The sequence below is a fragment of the Euwallacea fornicatus genome, chromosome 1, assembly GCF_040115645.1.
Source record: "Euwallacea fornicatus isolate EFF26 chromosome 1, ASM4011564v1, whole genome shotgun sequence".
In the NCBI taxonomy this organism is placed as follows: domain Eukaryota; kingdom Metazoa; phylum Arthropoda; class Insecta; order Coleoptera; family Curculionidae; genus Euwallacea; species Euwallacea fornicatus.
Genome location: NC_089541.1, coordinates 1,065,785 through 1,090,773, shown reverse-complemented (window position 1 = coordinate 1,090,773; position 24,989 = coordinate 1,065,785). Strand labels below are relative to the sequence as shown.

Below are 24,989 nucleotides of genomic sequence, written 5' to 3'. Positions count from 1 at the left end.
AATAGAATAAAATGCCCTATCACAGATATACTTCCAATTTTTCACGTCAATCTTTTAGAAGAATACTGGGAATTACCTCAAGATCTCACTCTGGTAATGCATTTTTCTCCTTTATATTAAAATCAATTCTGGCCAAAAAAAGCGTAAAATAATCCGATAAAATATATGTTTCAATGGAATAATTGCAGGTTCAGAAGTGCAGTAATAAAACTCGAAATTCATCTATTTCCAATATGGTTTAATAGCTGAGTATTGCAATATAAGAACTACCTACTTTATGCTACCTAAATGACGATGAACTATGTACAAAAAGGCTATCTTTACTTCAATAAATACGGCTAAAATCATAAAGATTATCCCTCGATTTCTTCGACTCGTTTGCAGCGACTCTCCTGCTTTCAAAACTTAAGGCAAACGAGGACGGAACTGAGGGCTCAATTACTCAGACATACAGAAGAAGAAGAAACGACACTAATGCCGCTTTAAGGCATTTTCTAATTCTCCATGTATGTAAGAAGTTGCGAGCTAAACTAAAAAACTATAACTCGAATCACACACTATCAAAAGTTTAATTTTTCAAGTTCACTTAAAGCTTGCACGATGGTTCATGTAGCCGCTAAACTGAGAGGGCGTCAGCACCTTCTCTATGGTAATTTTGCGCATTTTAGTACACATGGCCAGTAAGGCTCCGCCGAGCAGACACAGAGCTCCACACCCCAAAGCTAGAAGAGCTGCAAACCATCCCGTTTTCAGACAAATGTTATTCGGATCCTCAGTAGAAATTTTATTTGCTGTAATGGCATTGAAAGGTTTTCTATTACTGATGTATTTTACATGTGGACAAATTTACTCTTATAAGAAATATTAGCCTTCTGATCGTTCTCCCCTTCCTGCAGCACTGTTAAAGTTTGATGGAGGGTCACATTTTCTGATAATGCCGCTACCGCTTTTACTGGCAAAGTGCTGCCACTGTCGTTGTTGCCCTCAGCAATAGACCTCTTCCTCACGTTTTTAACATTCCTCCAATGGCACGTTTGGGGCTAGAAGATTCCAGTGAATCTCCGATTTTTCTGGACGTAAGTAGAAACTTACCGGACATCTGCCATGGCACATGCGAACGTCGCACTCGATATACAGAGCTGGAGAGCCCGTGAATCTGAAAGTCTTCATGTAGGCGAAGACTTGGGTTTCAAAGACCCCGGGTTCGGACCATGAGCCTCGGAATCGGGAAATGAGTTTGTCGTCCACAGGGCAGCTGTAAATGAAGAAGCAAATTAATTGGTCGTAGGTTGAATTAATGGGCAATTTACCCATATTCGTCTATTAATTGGATTTTCCTGCCGCCTCCATTGTGGGCGTAGCAGTCATTTACTACTATGTCGAATCCGTCTGAAAATTGATAATTTTTGTGTGTTATTATGTTCATTATATAGAGTGATAATCTTGATTACGCAGGACGTGTAGTACGTCCGATAACTACAATATGAATCATAATAAAGACTCAGTCACTAACTGGAATGCGCTTAGTTGCAGCTTCAAGGGCAGGCGTTAGTATCTGTACTTTTTTTCCCCAAATTTCGTCTACAGGGTGTTTTTTTGTGTGCTTATCCTTGCTATCTCCGAAACGACAAGAGCTATAACTTCGGTTAAAGTTGGCAAAAGCGGCTCCTCGTGGAGCTGATTAAGGAAACTCCTACAAGATTGCCACATTTATAGTGGTTTTGCTAGATATTTGGAAAAATATGAAAATGCCCCAAAATTTCAATCCTTCGTAGTTCGTAAACTGTTTGTGATAGAGAAGAAGTTTAAAGTACAAAATTTCACAACTTTTCATTCTCTACAAAACGACATATCGAACGTCATTGTACTTTTAGCTTTTAATAACTAAGCTATCGTCATCAGCTTAATTATTTTAAATGCGGACCTGGAGTTTTTATTTCAGATTTTCAAAGCGCTTTTTACTCCTGACAGACCCACGTAGAGTTTATTTACATTTAATAACGTTTCAATCAGAATAATTCATCATTAGACTATTTTTTATTTGCCTTTTTAAACTGCATTACTTGCTAGGTCCCTATGGAAACAATTTTCTAACGAGTTTAACATTTATTCGGCAAATAAAGTTGTTTGTTCTTTTTCTAAACCAAGAAAATGTAAACAAATTAGACATGAATCTGCCAGGAATGAAAATCCCTCTGGAAATCAGAGATTTAAAATTCCAGGTCCGTACTTAAAATAATGAAAGTGATAACGATTACTTAGTTATTAAAAGCTGTACGGTGACGTTCGATATGTCGTTTTGAAGAGAGTAAAAAGTTGTGAAACTTTCTAATTTAAACTTCCTCTCCGACGCAAACACTTCACGACATATGAGGGATTGAAGTTTTAGACCAGTTTCATATTTTTCCAAATATCTAACGAACCACTGTAAATGTGGCAACCTTGTAGCGGTTTCGTTAATCACCTCTACAAGGCGCCATTTTCGTCTAATTTAACCGGAGTTGTAGCCCCTGCCGTTTCGGAGATAACAAAGGTAAGCGCATGGAAAAACACCCTGTATAAGTCACGAGGAATTATAAATTACTGTTGGACACTGGTTCAAGCTGGAACATTTTCAAAACGAGAAAACATCCTGGATGCAAATGGGTGGATTTCTCACTCCCAGGCGGAAGTATCTTGTCCTGCGATGATTGGGCTGTTATTATTCGACTTTAAACTCCATCGAAAAATCGGGTAGCAGTTGCTACATTTGTTGCACATAAATTATCTCTTCCTTACAGGGGCGGACACACAACAGGGCAGTTCGGTTCAATGTCCGCGAACCCGTGACCTACTCCTATTACAGTCGAGAAAACCACAAGAACCCCAAGAATGAATGAAGCTTTTAGTGGACAAAATGCGAAGTGGGGTAAGTTTCTAATTTTAACGATTAAAATTATTCTTTCTGAACGGAAATGCTGGAAATCATCATCGAGTATATGGATTAAAATGAGCATTCATTAAACCGAAAATTATAAAGCAATACACAGGTCCGGATGCAAATTGAGGTCGCTGATACACCAATTCAATGGCGTATTAACGTTAATGGGTTTATTCTTATAAATCACCAACGTTACTACAACAAAAAGTGATAGTAATCTTCGCTTATAAAGAAATTACTTTCCACTCTTTCCTATCACACGACGATAACTACAATTCCCCCATTCGTAAGGGCGCCAACTCCTCAAACTGCCACGAATATTGATCAGTTGTCAGTTCAGTTAATTACTAATTAGTCGATAATGCCCAAAAGTCGAAGTTCTCTTTTTCACTTTACCAAAACTTCGCCAAAATCAAGTCCGCGGACGCGTTGAAATAAAAGCAGAGCATTTGTCCACTTCAAGATCTCCATGGAAATTGTCTTCTAGATAAAGTTGCCAGTACATTAGTTTAATGGCCCTTAAGGAACGAGCAGTTGTTTTCTTCCATTGTACTCATTAGCTACAAGAAACGCAATAATTTGCTTCTCTACATATGTTTCCCAGTACATTATTATTGCAAAAAAAACAATGGAATGATGCTGAAACTCCGTTACAAATTTACATCCACTTGCGTTACGATACGCAGGATGCAGATCACAGTCCGGAGGTCGACCATCTGTAGCAATAAAATGCCAATAATAACGAAAATATTACCTGTATCAAATATGTGTCCAATTATCTTGTCTAATGTCAGGAGTAAATGGTTTAACCGCAATGATGAATCGACTTAAGTGGCATTACCGATAGTTTAATCGTCGGGAAGATAACTAAACTTACCATATTTGCTTCTCATGTAAATTATCAAAGTTAGAGGATCTCCCACTCTTACGGGACCTGTAACCCTGTTTCCAGTCGTTCCATACCCGTATCTGATGTCCATGTAGCATTCTGGTGGTGTCAGAGTGAAGACAACGGGACTTCCTGTAGGAACGCTACAGAACAAGACCACAATGAGTACTTAATTCATAGATCAATAATCAAAACTTACTCCACGTTTATAAACGGAAATGTCACAGTTTTCCAAAAGTCGTAGCCGTATTCGCAAGTCACTTTAAAATGCTCATCATACTCCTCTTCTATCAAAGGATTGTATTGGACAGTGACCGTATTCCACATGAAGTTTTTCTGCGTTTAAAATTCCACAATTTCGAACAAAAACGACCAAAAGGCCTAACTTACAGTTGGAGATTTTCTGTTGTCCTCATTATGCGTATTTTTTCCGAGAGTTCCGCATCTGTTTAGCTGGATGTAGAATTCATAATCGCGCCCACTTTCGTTGATATACATGCAGTCCGGGTCGTATGCGTAACCTGAAACGGGCATTTATGCATGTTATTACGCGGGAATGTTAAATTATTGATCGAGATATGCAGTTGATGTAAAGAAAACAAGGAAACTGACCAAAAAGATTAATAATTTCCCGACAAAATGGTGAATGCCACGGAAACGAGGGAAACGTAAAAGAAGTCGACTAAAATTACTTTGCGTAAATTCAGCGATTTTTTTTGCCAATATATTTTAGTGGTTTCCTGATAAAATGGCGAATACTATTGTTGTTATAATGAAAACATCAATCAAATCCGAACATCATTGCTCTCGGCTAAATCACGAAAACTGCATTTACTCAACTCATTTCCGCAGATTTTCTGTTGAATAAACTTGAGCAAAAAGGCAGCTTTTTTACTGAAGTTGCCGTTATAAAGTTCACGTAATCGAGTGTGTTAAACCGTCTTTTTGGCCTTAAAACGTCAACCCGCAAAGATGTATTATTATCTGAACTAAACTTAGACAAACGTGCGATACGTGCAATTATTCGAATCTTATAGAATTCGACACTCGTTACGATCAAGCAATAAACTTTCGGTGGGACAACGATTTCGTAACATGAGTCCAATGATGGGAAAAGAATATGAATAAAATATCAATAGGGACCATCTGCGCCATAACGATAAATAATTGCCTGATGCTTAAACAACAATGGTTCGTTGGAAAAAAGCTCGTTTAGAGGCACAAGGGGGCACGCCATGGCTGCCGGTATGTAGCCTAATCATGGGAAGTACCCGGTGCAACAATGGAAAATGGAATTGTTAGTGCTAGGAAAAAATGCCAAAGTGACACAGTTATTTTTCAGATAAGGCTTCATGAGAATTCGGATTATTTCGCTGAACGGTACCCCGAGGAATTTCTTTTGATTGTTTTTACGCTAAGGCCAGGGATTCTTTTTTTGGGGCAAGAAAAATTAAGAACAATTACGATGTAACTGTGTTCGCCATTGTGACAAGAATCTTTTTTGGGTGAACTGTAAAGAGGACGTTTGTTAATTGGTCTCCGAAAGCTGAAACTGTGTTTTGTCTTAGTGCTAAGCTATTACCTGCAGAGTAAACCAATCCCGCAAAAGTCCCATTGAAAGCCACTCGTATTTTCATGTAATCGTCCTGACACTCAGCTTCGATATCTGCAAGAAAACTCAATGAGAACCATTGCCAAACACTTCAAACATAATAAACCGACTACGAGGAGCAGTGTTCTATTCAAAATGATAATAATGTATTAATAAACAGCAGACGGACGTGTGGGTTAAATTAACTGGGCGAGTTTGATTTTGGTTGTTTTCTCGTTAGGATTGTCAAATTGTCCGCAAGGTACTGGCAGGGTCGTCAGTCTTTTTACAGGGTGTTGCATCGCCAATCCGGCAACAGGAAAATGCATGTGTATATGTTTTTGCTCCGGGTGCGCAGGACCGTAGTAGGGATTTTCTTTTCAAATTTTCTAGCGTGGATTACGAAAAATAAATATATGCGAATTAAGTGCCATAAACCGTAGTACTATTGCCCCATAATTAGTTATTAGAAACCATTTTCCACTCTTTGTTTAAATAGTAATAAGCAATTCATCAATGATTAATAATTCCAATTTCCCAACACATTTCGTTAATTATTCTAATAAAATTTGCGCCTTATTGATTTCAAATTTCAATATCGGATATAACAGTTGCCTCACATATCTCGTATGTGAGGCATTGTTATGTATTGTCAGTATCGACGACAGTAAAATCATCGCCTCCGAACGAAGGATAATTAACGATGGTTTAATGCGACGTAACAAGGCGCTTCCTCTTCATTGTTACGTAACTAAATGGCAACGAAAGCAAAGCGAAGAATGACCGCATCATCACGAAGATCAGGGGGTCAGATAAGCGCGTAATATACTGACCCACTTTCGGCCGCTCTCTCGGCACATTCATGATTATAATTATTAATTGCTAAGTTACGTTATGTCGTCCCTTTTTACTAACAAATTAATAATGCAGGTATTCGTTGGGTATGGCATTTTTCAACTGTATAAACTCCGGGAAAATTACATGATGGTATAGATCGCAGTGGGAGCGCTTAAGAACGGTACCGCGGCACAAAATTGATCTGTCGGTTTGGGTTAGTTCAGGTTAGTTCGACGATTGCTCGAGTATCTAGGGGATGGGTTTCACGCGGCTCCAAACGACGAGGGAAAAATTTCAATGTACTGTAATCTGCACATGTCCGCCTGTCCCAGCATTAAATCATATTTAACCCAGTTTCATGGCAGCAGCATTCCTATTCAAATAACGTGCACAATGGACACTGTTCGCAAAGCCACAACAAATGCTGCCTAAACTGTTCATCAGGCTCATTAATTAAATCCTGTTAGATTCCGATCGGCTTTTTAACCGTAGAAAAACGCGGAAACTGTTACGATTTCTGTGGAAATAAATACGTTGATACACCGTGACAACATTATTATTTGACCTGCATCTGACTACGTTATCTCACGAAAATTATAACAATCACGGTAAGAAAAGACTTTACCGATGGGTTTGGCCGAAAACCACTAAACCGTGCCAAAACTCTATTTATTTGATAACTGGGATTAATCCTAAACGACCGATGCAAAATCACGGAAATCGGGTTTGTAGGTTGGTTATCGCTCGCAGATAACGTATAAGTAAACATAATCTGCGTTGCTTTTATTTCACCGGTTCTGTTAGTTTTAGAAAGTAATAATTTGAATATCAGCTCAAATGTATATCAGGTTATCAGCAGTATCCGAGCGCGCGCACGTACCTCTCCATAAGCACCCTGGGAAAATCACCCCGAGACTTATTGCTGATTGGTCGGTAATTAACGCGCAGCTTCCGCCGCTTAGAAAAATTCAAGCGTGCACTCGGACCTTTTTTTTAAATTTACTTACGTTGCACTCTGGTATTGTTGAACCGCACCCTGCGATACTCTCTATCCCACGTGTCCAGGGCACTAGGCCAATCTGGATCTTCGTCCTCTAAATGGGGTAAAGTCCTAGTCCTAAGGGAGGGGAGTGGCGCGTAATTAGGATTCTCCCCTATGAACACCACCTGCAATTGAAAGATGATATCTTTAAGGTCGTTAGTTTCACGTGGGTTCTTCCACATATCCTGTCAATCAATCGAAGTGAGATGAGTATCTTTCGAGGTCAAGGCCGTACTCGTCAATAATTAAAGGAAGAATGTATATGCTAATGTCGGTCCGTCAATAACAAATAATGGTAATTTTGTATAGAAATCGAAACTATAGTGAATTTATGCACTAAATATGTCCGACCTTTGCTGAGAGATTCTCATTGTGTTCCTCTTGCCATTGTTGAGATGATTGACAATTATTATGCAAATTAGGTTTCCGTGTCGTATATAAAAGCGAGACGCGTCCAACTTATTCTTGACACTAGGTATGTATTGCCATGGGTAATTTGTATTTAATGGGGGCAAGATGTTTTTTTTTCTGTTCGTTCGATGTTTTTGCCTTTGAAACCATGACCTGCTCAAGATGAGGATTTTAATGGTTGATTGGCATGGACATGATGTATTTAGCATTAGCCACTACATTAGTAACTAAATACAGTGAAAGTCGTCGGTTTTAACAATAAGCGGCATCCAGCGATGAAATTTCGAACGTTTGGTTGGATTTGCATTTGCCCCATCGTAGAAAAGTCGCTTTTAACGTCCGTAAACAAACGTTTTTCGGTGGTTTGCTTGCCCTGTGCAACGACGCTACAGGGTGTAAAATATGGTAGTATAGTAATTACAGTACGAACTGGACGCTGTCGGCATTCTTCCCAAGCTCCTTCACATAGTGATCGACCTTTTTCTCAAAAAGCGGTGCTTTTGACGATTTTACAAACAAACTCCGGGAAAATCTTTTCAACGCGCATGTTCGACATATCTATGGTTGCGGTTTTTCCGCGATTGTAACTGTGGTAAATATGAAGCTGCTAAAGCACCGTTTATTTTTATTATATTTCGATCCCTTCTTGCGGAGCACCTAATCGAATGCCGGCAACGTCGACTTTACACTGCAATCACTATAAATGCACAAAAAATCAATTTCTTGGAGCCACTTACCGGCACCAAGCAACTAAAACTGTGAAAAAGGGGTTCGTTAGTTTAAGCCATAGAATCTGAGTGTTTCGTGTGTCGATATTTTCTATTGGGTCGGTGGATGGGTCGAATAAATGAATTTTTCATGGAAGAGTGTAGGGAGAATAGGAGTTATCGAGGAGATCCTCCAACTACGAAGGAGGACTATATAAATTAGAGGTCGCGTTCATTTTGTATTATACTCAGCTTGTTTGCGTCATTGTTATTTTGTTACGTTATAAAAAGTGATTTCGAGAAGAAGAGAAGTTTTTTCCCTTAAGGAGAAAGGCTTAATAATTTCCAGATTTGAAGCGGCAGTACCGTTGCAAACGAGCTGCAGTTTATCGCATTAGACTGATCCTCCAATTCGGAAGAACCGAGAAAATATGAATGAAAATTTGTTGCAGAAGGAAAAATTTAATTTTCCCAATCGCTGGGATATCGATCGGGCGTTATTTAAGTGATTTCAAAGGGGCGTTAAAGATCGGCAAGCAGTGGCCCAAGACTACAGGCAAAAGCGGAACAGTTTGCAAAATTAATGAGTAAAGGCACGGAGTATAAATGCTCAGGAAGTCCTGTTAAACGGTGCCGGCAAAGACGTAACATTGTGTGTGGAAAAATGCGTGATGAAGCCGCTAGTATGCTAGTTGCAATGACCCAAAACTGGCTCAAAACTCTGCGGTGAGAAATTCGAAACAATCACCAGAACGACGAGATTTTTAACGCAGGTGAAACGGGTCTTTTCTACAAAGTGATCCCGAAGAAAGCTCCGAGATTTCGACGAGGGAAGCACACAGGCGGAGAAACGTCCCAGAAAAGGGTTACTCGTTTCATTGCTACTAATATGACGGGATCAGAAAAAAGCACGTTGATTTCTACTGAAAAATCGAAAAAACCTCACCTCTTCGAGAATGTTGAGTCGTTACCCGTGTGCTAATGTCTAATAGAAAAATATGGGTGACGCCAGACCTGTTTACAAAAATGTTGCAAGACCTAGGCCGAATTAAAAAAAGAAAAACAAAAATGTTGCTCTTGTTAGACAATTGTCCAGCGCATCCAAAAATGTCAGACTTAAAGAATATTAACAACGGCCGCTATCTCCCACCAAATATCGCATTAGTTCTGCAACCAATTGATCAAGGTATCATAAGATTAATGAAAGTTCATTTTAGAAAGCTCCAACTAATGAATATTATTGAAAACAATCAGCAAAACAAAGAGCGTGCTATTAATCTTTTGAATGCAATATTAATTATTCCTAAAGCATGAAACAGGGCATCACCCCAAACAATCACGAATTGTCTTAGACATGCAGGTTTACAACGAGCACCAGTAGCTGACGACTCTGAAGAGCAGAACGATCTTCCTTTAGCCGAAGTAGCAAGAATGATAAATAATTATTTTGCATGAAAGAAGATGATGCGCCTCTTGCCATGATAAAGCAAACCTGACATTGTCGCAAGAATTAAGAGCCAGTTTTGTGAATGTCGACCTTCACTTGGGAACAAACGGTGTTTCATCTGGCAAAGCGTTCGCTATTCCAGAGGTCCAAGATAAAAGTGATGAAGACGCTGAGGATGGTGGAGATTTGAGGTCGCCGCCAACCGTGGAAGCACTGCAGGCAGTAAGAACTATGAAGAATCCGAAGGCTTCTGAACGAAATCAGCTTCATGGAGGAGAAAACAATTGAATCGATTCACTTTATCTCACGTTTAAAAAAGCGAACAAAAATCACGGAATCAAAGAAAAATCAAAATTCATGTGAATAACCAACGTGTTATTGCCACACAAACGTAAATACAGATAAGTTACAAGTTACATTAAATTATTTACCTCTTAGAGTATTTAATTTTTTTAAATAAATTTTTCTGTTTTTTCACGTTTCTTTAATAATCGTAAGAAAAACAGGTCTTGATGTAACGACGCCCGGATATAACGACCCTTTTTACTCGACCTCCTCGCCGTCGTTATACTCGACTTTTACTCTACTCCCATATCTTTTTGCTTAAATACGTCCGTAACGTGGACAACTGATAATACACTACGACGGCCGGAAGAAAAAAATAAATTAGACGTTGCAAGACGCTCGTCATCTTGTTAATACAACTTCTGACCAATGGTGAAATATGCTGCCGCGATTAAACGTGAATTTTCTTCGGCAGGAAAATGTTGAACCGCATCGTCAGCGAATTAAAGTCGGCCAATGGAAACTGTCCGTGTAAAATTAAATGTTTAAGAGAAATAGTTTTGCACAAAGAGACGCGAAATTGGTGGACACAGCATCAAGGCCGTGTCGGGGGTGGCAAAGCCGCAGTTTCCCTCGAGTTTCCAAAGGACCACCTTAAGTCGTCAAATCCCGTCAAATTTCTCCCCAAAGTTTGCCTAAACGATCAATGAAAAAGGGCTTGAGACACGGAGAAACCGCTGTGGAGTTGCCGTTATGGCATTTTTATGGGCGGCGTGAGTTTGAACCCGGTCTCGGCCCAATTGGAAGGGCGAAGGTTAGAGGACACCACCTACTCCGTAAAGGGCTGAAATCGCTGCTCTGTCGAGGGCCGTTCTGTCCGTTGCGCTGATCTGAAGTGCGTTACAACAGTAGCATCAGCACCCCCAACATTGAATTTGAAGGGCGATTTGCCTAATTTCACGTTCTCGATGGGCCCACCTGAAACACGCGTGAGCCTGTGACGTCGTGTGAGGTAATGACCGGGACAATTTCACTGATTCTCTTCGGCGCTACAATGGAAAACGCGTTATTTAACCAAATACTCATTATCCCGTCAGTGTCCGGCCTTTCAGTCAGCTTATTGTAATGTTTTGGAATCTTAATGATAAACCGAGGGGATTTACAGTTGTGCCCGTCTAACAACAGAGTACAGGCCTGATTGTTACAATTATTTCTCGAAACCGCTTGTTAACTTTAGATTAGCTTATTCTACCTCAGAAATTGCGAACAGTACTTTTAATGGAGAACGGCCTTTATTAGCCATTCAAACATCCTAATTGCGTTACTGTAGAGGAGAAGTTCTTGGCGTTTTCGCCCCCGACGATGCCCGGTTGAGATATATCACTTTACCGGTAACCTTATTAGAAACTTTGTTATTAGCTTCGCCTCAATCGAGATATTTTTTAATTAATTTCCGTAGATTATCGTTAAATAATTCAATCGGCGACAAGAACCGGATGTAATTAATGTAGTACCATCGATGCGTCCCGGTGCAAGAGCGCCCGGTGGTCCTTCACGCCGTCAATCGACCTTGTTACTGTATAAGGTGAAATTGACTGCTATTACATAATTAAAATTTACAAATATGTATACTCGTGTGCATAGGTTTTTTCAGAGGCTCCAACTCTCACGTTAATGGAGCTGCAGCCTTTCCAGTTCCTCTTAAAATGTCGGCGAACGTTCCCGCGTTTACCTTAAACTATAAAACTCGTTTCGCGTTTCCTTTCGTCGGATTGTAGGAATTTTTGGTCCTCGCCTCCATCCCCAAAGCAAGAGAAAACTCCCGACCGAAAGAAAGATCATTTTTCGAAATTCCCTCAGAGAATTTTGGACACAATTCAAACTTCTGTTCCCCACGAACACGCCCCTGATTATTCCGAATGGTTCGAAAAATTAACTACGTCATCCGGTTAAAGCCGCAGGCGTAATAGCGGTCTCGATTTCGCATTAAAATTATCAAAAAGAAATCGATTGACAAGCGAACTCGCCCGTGCGCCGCTGAACTTTCGGACGTCACAACCCCTTATCCTTCTGAATACATCGAAAATGGCCCTCTTTTGGGCCGGCCAAGGCCAGAGGCGTACTGGCCTCAATGTTAACAAGCTACAACAGACGAGTGATTATCAAAATAAATTTAATAGTTTGCGATTGGAAAGGCCTGCGCCCTGCGCTACTGAGCTTTTTCATGCCACTTTTCCTAATCCATCTGAATAATGGAAAAATTAATAACGTGATCTGATAAAAACCAGAGACGTGCAATTAAAGTGATAGTCGAAGAGTGAAATTGGTTTTTGTTGCATATTATTAATACTTACGGAATCGGGTGCGCTGGCGTCTTGACTCAGGGCTTCTCTGGTGTGGTTCCCCTGAGTCCCCTCGACGTCAGTCGAGTTATGCGGTTCTATGTCTATAACGTTATTGGTACTGCTGCTACTGCTACTGACACTATATTCTACTGAGGTTCTTTGTGAGGTGTTTTCGCACTGAAGGGGCTGTAAAACAATGGTGTTACATAGACGCGTTACCGCCAATCATAAGCAAGCTGCACATTGCGTCATTTACCTGGAACTTCGTCGAAAGGAGACATATTATCAGCATAAACAAGTTCCGTCTCCTGAAACAAATAGGAACAGTGTTACGCATTATGACAATAAATTCATTATTAGTTGAGGCTTTGAGATTGGTTGGTCGATTGGTCGACGAATACGCATCATGATCTGTTAATTCGCATGGGGAAGCGGGAGACTTCCAAGATCAACAAAATATATTAATTAGTAATGGGGCTCATTGTGACGCCACTATAAGCCTTGGAGCGAGAACGTAACGATCTCCGAATAATCAGCGCGTATTTCCGAACTAAAAGGCGGGCGCTCCTGTGAAGGATAACAATGTACATTTGGTGTGAGGTCACCGATGTACGTGTCAGATAATGTGACTGCAATAAAAGATTTTTAATGAATTTTGGTGTGTTAGGAAATGTGGAAAATGCACTTTTTTCCTAATTACTACGCCCCTGTTTTACTAGTGTAAGTTTCAATTTGACGTTTAAAAAAAAGTAGGAACCAACTATAGATCAGTGGCGTATGCGAAGCATTTATATGTTAAATTTTTCGAGGTATGTGTCAACGTTAAAACGTTTCCATCCTGGTTCCTATCTATTTTTTCATGTAATATTTGTCATTACAAAAATAGTGTCAACATGGAACAAGTTCTCGTTAGAACGTCGTGTGGTTCAGTATCAGATCTTTGAAATAAGCAAGATACGCTCCTGTCATGACTCAAAAAGAAGAACCGAAGATTTTTTGCCCCGATTATTTTCTATATTTGTTCTACACGCTCCTGATAAGGACGGAGCGAATAGCCGGAAAGCGAACACGCAGGTGGTATGCGACCAACAATACATTGAGACTCAATCACTCGAATGCCGCGATTTATTCGAGACAAACAAGATTATTTTAATTTAAGGTTGATAAATCGCTAAAAAGCTTCTATGTACCTATAAGCAAGAAATTTTCTATTTTTTTTCCATTTAATTCTCAGTTTGATTTATTTTCTAACTTCTCAATTCTGCGGTTTCAGTTCTGCCTGAATGCTTAGCGGACTATTTTGTTTCTGTTGTTTTTTACTTCAATTAATTTGTTGCTTCAGCAGGTTTTCGGCGTTCTAAAAACGACCAAGTTTTCCACTCAGTTTCCCGGACTAAGCCATCAGGTTAGTTCCCCTCGTTTAAAAACCCGTTAGAATAATCGGCAAATTTAGTTCTTCTCCTCCTGACCTCTGACACGAAATTACCATCGCATTTCAAGGGCTTCTCCAATGATCTTCATCTCTAGATTTCTTCAGACTGGTGTGGTATTTTAAATGCCTAATGCACATTACGTTTTTAGCCTACGCTGATGGTAAACTTGAACCAGTGTAAGAACGTCGGTAGTTCGATGGTACTTGAAACGAATGCCATTTAGATCAATATTGACCATGTATAATAATCTCTGGATACTTTTCGAGACGCGTTCTCCTTCTGTCCTTAAGTATTTTGCTAATAGACTTTGCATAAAGGTCTGCTGGTACCAAGGTACTTAGGGCCGTTTTTTACCTCGAGCTGCACGATCGTTGCCATCTGCCACTTTCGGTTGGGCTACATTGTCATTTTTACACGCATGCGGATCCGGTATTACAATAAAAACAACTGCAGCTCGCCGTGTTGCCAAACACAATTATTTAATGAAGTCACGCCTTACTTGCTACATTTGCAGTTTGTTATTGGATTGCGGTAATGTCAAACGCGCTTTTTTTGGCAATTATAGGGGCCCAAAGCGAACGGTTCCTCCACTTTTCTGTTGGGGTCTAGAGGTTCGTTACGAGTGTGTTCAATTAAAATCTTATAACGAGCCTTCTTTTAACCTCGCAGAGCGGTAAACTTGATTTTTTTTTTTTTTTAGTTATTGTTATGGGAGGTTTGACGCTTATTATGCCTCGTACGCTGTTAGGAGCAGCACACTTCTGTGTTTTCTGAGCCGAATATGCGGGCTGCTGCAACATGAAACCTCTAGCAACAGGAACTCAACATAAAACAAGCAAATAGTATTAATCAGAACACTTTCAAATACTCCCGTTAGAAGCCAATAAAATTACCATAAACTCTTGATAGAAATTTCCCTTCGGTGCAGAAAAGAGAAGGGCGAATATGTAAATAATATTCACGCACGGTGGCAAGAAAATGATTTGTCGTCCAATAATTTAAACCTCCTACTTTATTACACGAGCTTTTAATAATAACATTCATTATCAGAGGGCATCTCGTTCTAAGCGGTTAGCACGCGCATTTAAGAAGTGTTGAAAACGGATGCTGATGCCGCCGCACACTCGTTTTGTATACCTCATGTTATCGTCGTCGATAATCTTCGTGTAATTTTCTTCTTGTTTTTCCCACTTTTTGTTTGTTTGCTCGTTTCAAGCGAATGTAGTTTACTAGGTGAACCCATTCGGTCGATCCGACAGTGGCGATTTGAAGAGAGAGGGAGAGGGCAAGCGATAATTGGATCAGAAGAAGAGTTTTTCTTGCTCTATTCTGGTTAATGAGATTTTGATTGAGTATTATATTATGTTATTGTCATGATCGGATAAACAGGAAAAAAGCAAAAGTAAGGCCTGGTTTTAACCTCCCTACGTAGTTTCAGCAAGTGAAAAAAACAATTCAAGACTAGTTGTATGCGCTGCCGCCATCGCTACCTTCGACAAGTGCGTTACGACAAGATGGTCGACACCTTCAGAAACAATTGATAGATTACGTGATTAATTTGACGTCACTCTGTGACCGTTAATTGATATTGCTCGAAACCAAGGGACGTATGGATGTGACCAGTTTTAAGAATTCACTTTCCGTCATTTCCCTTCCGTTTGAACGAAACAGAGTGCGTTCGACATTTTGCGAAAATTTTTAGAAATTTTCTGCATGAAATTACTGGAAGCGGAATTTTTGTAACAGGGAAAAACATTTTCGCAGCGATTAATTTCGTGTTGCTGCCGAGATCCGCACTGTGCGAGTCTCGAACTTCTACTCTTCCTTCTGCAATGTCGAAGTAACACGCTCAATTTGATAGGAGAAACGACAACCAATTCAGTCGCCGGAATGAAGCAAATTAACTACAAAATTGGCATTCGCCATTTTGTCCAGTGTTACAAAGTTATGTTTACATTTGCGCAAGTTCTTCGGCTTAGAATTTAGCATTCGGCAACTTTGAACGTCTCACGGTTAGCGAGACGCTTAAGGCTGGAACCTCGAATTTTAGGCTATTTATAAACTTCGCAACGTTAAAGCAGATGTCACTGGAAAGTCCTTAATTTGACGATTTTAAGCAAGAGAATAATCGTTATATTTGATAACGCCAAAATTAAGGAAATCAACCCAATGATCACATTCGACATGTTGTAAAAATTAACGACAATATTTGCGAAAATTTTGGATATTTTTTAAATGAAAGTGCAATTCTGGAACAATAAAATCGAATCTCCTGCTGATTGCGAGATCTAAAAATACAAACCTCGAATTTCGCATTATGCGTAATCTTGGCAATTTCATAATAACTATCACCAGCAATTTCTTAATCCGATGGGTTCGTAGAAGAAAAAAACAATCGATACCAATACCGTTAACATTAAGGAAGTAAAAAAAATTTTGTTCGCCATTTTGTCACCATTTCTAAAAAAATCATTAAAGCGTGTTAAAGTTTTGGGAATGGTCCTGGAATGTGACGCTTCCAACGATTACTACGTACCTTAGGGCAGATATCGCATCCATCCTAAAAGGAAAATCGGCCCACCAACATGCAAAGTTCCGAAACGAGTTCAAGGCGCCACCGGACACGGCACAAAATAACCGACGCTACCGCAAAAGAGCCGCGTCAATCATCTCCAGAAAAAAAGCCAAATCTCCGAGTTATGTGGTACGATTAACCAAAATGATCTTTGCTGTTGTCCTTACTCTGTCGAGTTTATCACAATGTTTACGGTTTCGACAAAGTAATTTGTTTGAAAGAACGGTTTTTGCCGCGCGAACGAATTAAGTGAATCAGAGAGCGCGAAGAGTGTTTGCAGGAAGAAAACGTGCTTCTTCTTCCACGTCTTCTTCGGGTCGTAATGGCGCTCCTCGGGTCTCAGCCCGATAGATATTCTCTCCCCCACCTCAACCACGTCTTCGATTTTTTTGCCAGAGCTCAGATTAGATCATGAGGTCCAATGGGGTTCGGTCAAGTCTTCGGACGAGGGACAAGGTAAGATTCCCTATGTATATGGTAAGGTCGCGTCCTTCGTTGGTGTGTAATAGTGCGTTATGGTGTCTATTATATTTCTCAAACAAAGGTGATAATCAGTGTGAGGTAGGCTGAAGATCCTTTGCGGTCGAACCATAAAGTTCGACAGATTCGGAAAACAATGCCTGCATACTTGTATTTTTCCATTTGTTCAAATTTTCAATATGGCAACGTCGCCTTTGTCACCCTCTCTGTCACTTGCGCAAATGCCGATTGTCACTTGTGTCAGCAATGATGATTTTTATAGTGATAGTAGAAAAGCGCAATGCTGATAATGCTTGGGGATACCTAAGGTAGAGCAACTGCTAATGAAATAAGATTTTTTTTTGTTCGTCAGGTTATGTCTCTATATCTGGAAAAGTAACTCAAAAAAAAACTCCGCCATTTCGTAGATATTTAGCAAAAATGCCGAAGTCGACCCTTTGAGAGGCTCAAAATGGTACGTGCCCCAAGCCGTAATTTTCGTTTATTCATTTTCGAAACGTAACGCCCGTGCACAATCATTTTCGCCATTACACACCAAAACATACAATGGATCAATTTCCAGTTTAATTAGATTTAGTTCGTCGGCTATCAAGCAGGCAAAAGTGGACAAGCTGGACCGTAAAAATGATGAAGAGTTTTATTTTCCCACTTACCATTTTACGAGTTAATTTCATTATTCATAAAAATCAAAAAACGGCCAAGCTAGACTATAAAAAAAAGTCGCCATTCTGTATTATTTAGAAAAATGCTGACGTCATGTTTTGGGATTGTAGACTTCGCTGGGAGCTATGAAATGAAGCATCATAAGACCCATTTTTTCCGGCTAATCGACGTTTAAAATAATGATACTCATTCGTCTTCTTGCGATTTTTCTTTAATAATTTATGCAACATACGTAACATTTCCCCAATACCATCCGTCATCTTATTATATTAACGAGACCGCTTAAATCGTATTATTGAAATGTTGAAACGCCTCACATCCTCCATTTTGACGTAATGGCGGTTCGAATTTCTTCTCGAACAAGTGCCCGGCGAACATACGATATCTATACCCAAATACACGCGTGAACCTTGACATCGTTGCATTCTGTCATTTCAACCCGGCCATAATGGGGAATTAATGTTTCCCCAAGACAAACACAAGAACAACGCGGTGTTGCCGGAGTACTACAAATTTGAAGAACTTCTGAAATTATTTTACTGCAATCAGGTTTCTATCGAAGATTTCATTTTTGTTCTTCGAATCTGACCGTTGGTAGGCACTAAAACAAATGAAAATCGTGATTCTGAAGGAGAGTTTTAACGTTGTCATTCAGTGATCACAGAACCGTGATAATAACACGACTGGAAAGATAAAAAATACATTAAAAAATTGGATTTAAGCAGCGAAGGAAAATTCCTAAAACCTCGATGAAAGAGAGCAACGTCGCTTTCTGCCAGTTCTGTCTAGCTATATTTCGGTACAGACAAGTGACGAAAACAGCGATATCAGTTCTGATTAATGCCCTTAGGTAGAAGATTGCCTGGCTGACGGATCCCCGAAGCGCCACAACTGCAAATGCGTTTTTGAATGAATTCGTCGATGGTTTTTTCTCTCGGACTGACGATGACGTGAAAAAACATCTGAGTGCTTTTTTCAGGCATTGCCGTTCGACCCTTCGAACGTCAGAGATAAATGAAAATCGCGCTAGGTTGCCACATTTTCCCATGCATAAGTGGAATAACAAAACAAATAACTTTATAAACCGTTGATTGATGGACGTAAACAACATTAAAGTCGGGCACGTGGAAACATTCCGCGCGTCGAGTTAAAAACCACGCCAACCCTGAAAATATCTCGGAAACAGGTGCTGTATTTTAAGAGTTTTATGGGCTGTATAATGGCGTGTATCGTTCTGATGATGAAACGGCGGATACCGCACTGAAGATGAACGATAAAAGAGGAGCCAAAAGTGTGTTAAGGTTCGCGGTGGCGAAAGAGGAAGTATTATTACTTCTTCCATCCACATCCAAACGAGCGTGATGTGTGTGTTTTTGCCGGCCACCGTGAAATCATTGGGGTTTTGAAATAATACGGTTTAATTAAAGAAAATTGCTTTATTTTCATTCAGCGGTAGTTGGTGGTTTGCGCTGCCGGCGGTGGGTGATGCGACTTTTTCGCGATTTTACACCCGCACAAAATCCACAAACCCATTAGCGCTTCCCATCGTAGAACTGGGAAACCTAAAAATTCCAGATAGTAAAAGTGAAGAAATTTGGTTCGTTTACCTACTAGTTGAAAGCTGCGCTGAGAACTCGACGATATACAGGGTGTCCGTTTCTGGGGCCCGACCAAAAAAGATACAAGAGCGGTTAAATTGGGGCAATGTTGTGTCCTTAAAATTTGAAAAATCTCCGTTATTAGGAGATATTGGAAAAAAACTATAAAAAAAAAACATTTTTATTTTACCCCGAGCTTAGTTGATGAGCTCATTCAAAACGGTTGGCGCCTCATCATTGCAGCTTTTTGTCTTCGACAGTGTAGTGATATCATACTTGAATTCCGAATTTTCGATTTCTGACTGCCATCATACATTTTTTTCATGGGCGCCATTTTGTATTTTCACATTTTTCAAATTCGTTTTTTTTTTTCATTTAACTTTGCAGCATGGTGGAAACATCAAAAACCGGTTTTTGCAAATCGAGCCTTGGAAATAACGCAACAAGGAACAAATATACAAGGTGTCACATATAACCTGAAATATCGAAATGTCTCGAATAGTGCTGTCTATAACGAAATGTTTAGTATCAGGCTTTAATCATTCTGAGAGGGAAATCTATTGGTGCTAACGTTGATTCCCCCCCACCCTCCATGTGGGTCGAGTCGGGGTTAACTTTTGAATTTCAAATGGCGACCCCCTTTTTTTGCAGATTCGGATAATGCGACTAAAAATAAGAAAGTTTGTCCGACATATCTTTCTCCAAGCAGATAATTTGGTCGCTCTGGCATTTTTGCGATTATGATTTCAGCAGCTGGTGCAGTTCCATGTTCGAGTTATTTCGGGCTCCGGTGGGTGATTTACCAGTGTCCTGAGCAACTGGTAAACTACGCTTATCACTCGACACCCCTTCCGATTAGAATTTTTCAGGGATTTGTCGCCCCTGTTTGGGGGATGAAGTGCAAGGGTTGAAAACACAATAAAAAATTGCCCAAATCAAAATCAAAATTGGTGGGTTCGAGCCTTTTTACATATTCCCATTTTAAACGCTGATAATTTAGGTGCGAAATTTTCGTCGGGCCACCCTGTATAAATATGAAGAGAGACGAAGGCCCTTTAGGATTCACACTTAATCAGCCATGCAACTACAGTTAATACTGCCAAGAACAACTGACATAAAAAATGTGTGAGTTTCACTTTGACCTCGATTTTGATAAAGGAACTACGTAGGGTCAATTTTTATGTACAGTGTGTTCATTTAAATGTTACGTTTTCCATAAGTTCAGAACGAAAAAAAATATTGAAACGCGGTTCGCGGGGATCTCAAGAATTGTAAGGATAAACATTTTTGGCAGCAGCAGGCCTAATTTCACCCACACCTCTTCACCTCTAGCCACCCCAACTTGGGAAGCTTAAATGGCACCCCATTTCGATACGATTCTCGTATTAGAGGGCATTTCAAATGCATTATTTTCATGGAATTAATTATAAAATTGATAAAGTTTGTTTTCGAGAAGTTTGTGAATAATCAAATGCAACTGGCTAATTCGATTTTTTAATATCAAATTCAATGCATTTTCGACAAAAGCCGCATATATTATAAAAAAAAGAATAATTACATAGTCAAAAAGTAATATATTAAATGCTCTAGTACTGCCCCATTATTTTCTAAACAAAGGTGTACTCTTCCTTCGAGCTGTTCCCGGGCTCTCCTCACAGTTTCCCTTGAAACCTTTCGACGTTTTGCATTTCTTCGATTTTTTAAATTATTAACATCCCTGGGAACCGTTTTGTAAACTGCAAATTCAACGTATCCCCGACGCAAAAAAACCGAGCGACATTAAGTCAGGAGGTCTTGCCGGCCATTCTAGTGCACCTTTCCTGCCAATCCACCTACCTGGGACCATCTCGTCAGGCCACTCTCGCACTGGTCTTACATAATGGGGGGTGGCCAATTTTGCTGAAAGTGTATTAGATTCTCTTCCAACATAGAGCGGCCATTTTCGCTAATCTTGTTTCCTAATGCTTCTTTAGTAAGAGAATCGACAGCATTTTCCGATAAATTAAATAAGCTTCCTCACCAAAAATTTCACTAAAAAAAACTAAGAAATAATAGTCTGACAATGCTGTTTCCCAAAATTCCTGCTGAAACGTTTATTTTTTAGGGCCACTGGGTGTGACCTTCGCTAGATAAGTGAAGATTTTCGTCGTTCCAGCAACTTCAGTTATGTTTATTTACCAAATCGTTTAGAAAAAATGCACTTTCGTAGAAAAAAAAACAGAAATTTATAATGAAATTTCGTTTTTTGTTAATCAAATCGGCATTTTGTCGCAATATTGTATTCACAACATCACAATACTGAAGAAAAATAACATGTTTTGGTTCAGTGTCCAAACTGATTATGTCTAGGGCTGTTGTGTGCAGTTGCTGGCCGTTTTCTGAGAATAGCTTGGTATTAGGCAAAAAAATCAGCAAATCTTCTTTGTTGTAAAGTGTTAGTAAGTCCAAAAATAACAAAAAAAAAACTAACTGGTGTTTTTATATCTTGTGTTGCAAGTGTAACTACGCCGCTGGCGACAGAAAAATATTGACTTTAAATTAAAAATTCGGATCTTCACTAACGTAAAATTTAAAAAATCTAACATTGACTCTATCAAATTTAATTTAAGTAGTAATACACAGTGGAAGTCGAATACAGCGACGGGAAGGGGACTGAGTAAATAGGATCGTTACGTCAAAACTTTTTTTATGATTAAAAAAACATGGAAAAACACGAAAATTTATTCAAAAAGTTAAATACTCCAAGAAGTAAATAATTTAATATAACTTGTAACATATTTATGGCAAAAACGCATTATTCATTCATATATTCATAAATTTTTATTTGTTTTTTGAAACGTAAGATGAAATAAATCAACTCAATTGTTTTCCCCTCCACGAAACTGATTTCGTTCAGAAGCCTTCAGATTCTTCAGAGTTCCTGCGGCCCGCAGTGCTTCCACGGCTGATGGCGACCTCAAATCTCCACCACCCTCGGCGTCTTCATCGCTTTTATCTTGGATCTCTAGAATAGCGAGGGTTTTTTTCGATTTTTCAGTAACAATCAACTTACGTTTTTCTGATTCTGTCACATCGCTAACAACAAAAAGCGGAACTCTTTCCTTGGACGTTTCTCCACCTGTGAGCTTCTCTCCTCTAAACTTCCGAGTTTTGCTCGGGATCATTTTGTAGAAAAGACCCGTTTAAAAAATTTTTCATTCTGGTGATTTTTTCAAGTTTCTGACAACACTACTTCGAGCAAGCTTTCTGTCACCGCAGCTGGTGCGCTAGTGGCTTCGTCGCTGACTTTCCCTACAGAATTTTATGTCTTACAATAACGCAGACAAGCCGAATACGTGCAATGGACACGGCGTCCAACAACAACTCTACGGCTTAAGTCAACGAATCCTTTTGTCGTAGTTTTAGTTGCTTAGTGTCGGCAAATGGCTTATAGAAATTCATTTTTTGTATGTTTATGGTAATGGCAATACAAAGGCGACACTGGCAGCATTCGATTAGAAATTCCGCAAAAAAGAGACTGAAATTTCGAAAAAGCGATGTTTTAGCAGCTCTCCATGCAAATCGCAGAAAAACTGCGACCATTCATTGGTGCATCAAACATAATTTTTCTGAGATTTCTTCATAGCGCCGCTCGAGGTACTGCTCTGTAAAAAATGCCTTTGAAACCAGATTGGAAGACTTTTCACAGGATGCCGGCAATGCTGACTTTATACTATGATTACTATACTACTCCATCTTATACCCCGTAGCGTGGTTATTCCCGTCAAGCAAACCAGCAAAAATGCCCTTCTTGCAGACGTCACAAGGGACTTTTTTACCGGGGCTCAAATGCAAATCCGACCGAACGTTCGAATTGTCGCCCGTTATGTGACTTGGCGTTGCAACTGACGTCATTATTCCCGCCTTTCACTGTGCTTTTTTAATTTCAACACCCTGTATCTCGCACTCTAAACGTTTCCAGCCGCACGTTCATGAGTACTTTTTTTTTTTAATACCATAAGAAATAGCGAAGCTACGGACGGTGCTTCGGAAACACCCTGTATCTGCAAATATGCATGTAACGTGAACACGGCATGTTTGCAATATCGTAATAAAGATATTGGGAATAATAAAAATAATAATTAATGTTCATTCTTTTATAGAGCGAAAATGATATAGCGGTACCTAGAGCAGTACCTTTAATTAGCGGATCAAATTTCACGAAGACCGGAGTTGTGCGGTTCATGGGCATATCATCAAACGGTCCTGATCTAATTTCGTGATTGCACCACTGCAAGCGACAAATCATCTTTATTACTCACCAGGTAGTTGTGAACTTTAGCAGCTCCCATGTGAGGCAGATTCTCAACTGAGTCACTCGAAATAGCTTCGAATCAGGTTAAGGAAATAATTTCCATTGTCCGTTATGTAAAATGTCGTTAACTGCGACCAGTGCCTTGAACTTGCCCTATTCCACCTTTACTAAACGAATTCGCACAGTTCACGGTGTGGATAATTCGACGGATTCCCATGCTAAATTCGATTTTTTCACCTCCGCGTCGTTAATTTTCCTTTATTGTTTTTGTCAACCGGCGGTGATTAAAATCTCGGTTCTTGCGGCCTCTGGCGAAGCCCCATTAAATGCAAATTCGAGGGATTAACACCCATACAGCGAAAATTGATTTTCGAACTGAAGCAGTTGCACGTTCAAAGAGCAATTTTCTCAATGAGAGCGAAGTTAATGATGGCTGCGTGTGTTAATTAATATTCAAAACGTCGGTGAAATATGATCAAGGATTTTAAGTGGATTTCAGTGACGTACCTCAGAATGAAAACTTAGTGAAAGTGCCTTCGGCAGATGGGAGAAAATGGCCGGGTATTTGCAAAGTGTCAGAGTGCTTGGCACGCGGTGGTCGTCGCTTTCGACGCACCCGTGCACTTTCCCGATTTCTGGACGCTCAAGGAATTCACAATTATAATCGCGGAGGACGAAGGGTTTGCTCTAGAAGGGACGTTTATGGTTCCCAACGAGACCCCTGTTTCTGTGAGCGTCCCGTTTCTGTGAGCATCCCGTTTCTGTGAGCGTCCCGTTGCTGTGAGCTTCCCGTTTCTGTGAGCGTCCTGTTTCTATGAGCGTCCCGTTTCGGTGAGCGGAAATCACATATCCTTTAAATTTCGGTCTCAGAAATCCTTAAAGCATCTCGGCCTCTAGAACGTTCCGAAACTGGCACCCAGAAGTAGGCGATAGAAGTGTGTGCACAGAAGACGATCTTATTAAGTCGATTTGGACAGATGGATTGGGACATGCCTCATAAGTCCTCGCATTACTGTCTGCTTCAAAGCAGGTTAAAAGAAATCTAAAAAAGGAGATCTATTACTATAACCGCAGTATGGCAATACTCATCGTACTTTGACATCAAACGTCATGCTACCCGCCGTTATAATTATTCGAAAACAAGAGAACGATACATCGTTGCCATTATGTCGTGGGAGGTTATCCTTAGAATTTAGAGGAACAAATGTACGCCACGTTTTACATTAGAATTCGGCCAAAAACTATATCCAGGATTTGTGCAAATACTCGGGACGCAAACGGGCTGAAACCTAGATGCGGCGCAAATTCCCTAAAGAAAGAAACCTAAATATGACACTTGCAATATGGCAACGTCGGTCACATCTTGATGAACTTGACAATTAATGGCAAGTCATCTGCTGCCTTGATTATTTCCAAACAAAAGAGGTTGAAGCCTGTTTTTTTTTTATATTGGGCGTCGTTCAGTAACAACA

The 24,989-nt window shown here is 39.9% G+C and overlaps 1 protein-coding gene across 2 annotated transcripts; it reads right to left on the bottom strand.

The window, feature by feature from the left end:
* Positions 1 to 221: 221 nt before the first annotated feature.
* On the bottom strand, positions 222 to 24,189 carry LOC136340959 (EGF-like domain-containing protein 2). Of its 2 annotated transcripts, none has more exons than XM_066285493.1 (12): positions 23,525 to 24,189; positions 12,731 to 12,782; positions 12,484 to 12,660; positions 7,245 to 7,404; positions 5,392 to 5,475; positions 4,200 to 4,330; positions 4,009 to 4,145; positions 3,798 to 3,952; positions 1,311 to 1,389; positions 1,093 to 1,255; positions 851 to 1,040; positions 222 to 791 (listed from the first exon to the last, which is right to left on the bottom strand). In XM_066285493.1, the coding sequence occupies exons 2-12, from the start codon at positions 12,764 to 12,766 to the stop codon at positions 583 to 585; spliced, it is 1,521 nt and encodes a 506-aa protein (XP_066141590.1). In that variant the 5' UTR covers positions 12,767 to 12,782; positions 23,525 to 24,189; the 3' UTR covers positions 222 to 582. The 2 variants fall into 2 exon arrangements, with proteins under 2 accessions (XP_066141590.1, XP_066141582.1); XM_066285485.1 differs by lacking the exon at positions 23,525 to 24,189 and adding an exon at positions 16,444 to 16,793.
* Positions 24,190 to 24,989: the final 800 nt, after the last annotated feature.

Coding starts and splice junctions, on each gene's coding strand:
- LOC136340959 (XM_066285485.1), bottom strand. CDS start 16,466: ATGGATGCGATATCTGCCCTAAG. Junction 5,476..7,244: donor CAACAATACCAGAGTGCAAC/GTAAGTAAATTT, acceptor GTTTTCTTGCAG/ATATCGAAGCTGAGTGTCAG. Junction 4,146..4,199: donor ACAACAGAAAATCTCCAACT/GTAAGTTAGGCC, acceptor TTTTAAACGCAG/AAAAACTTCATGTGGAATAC.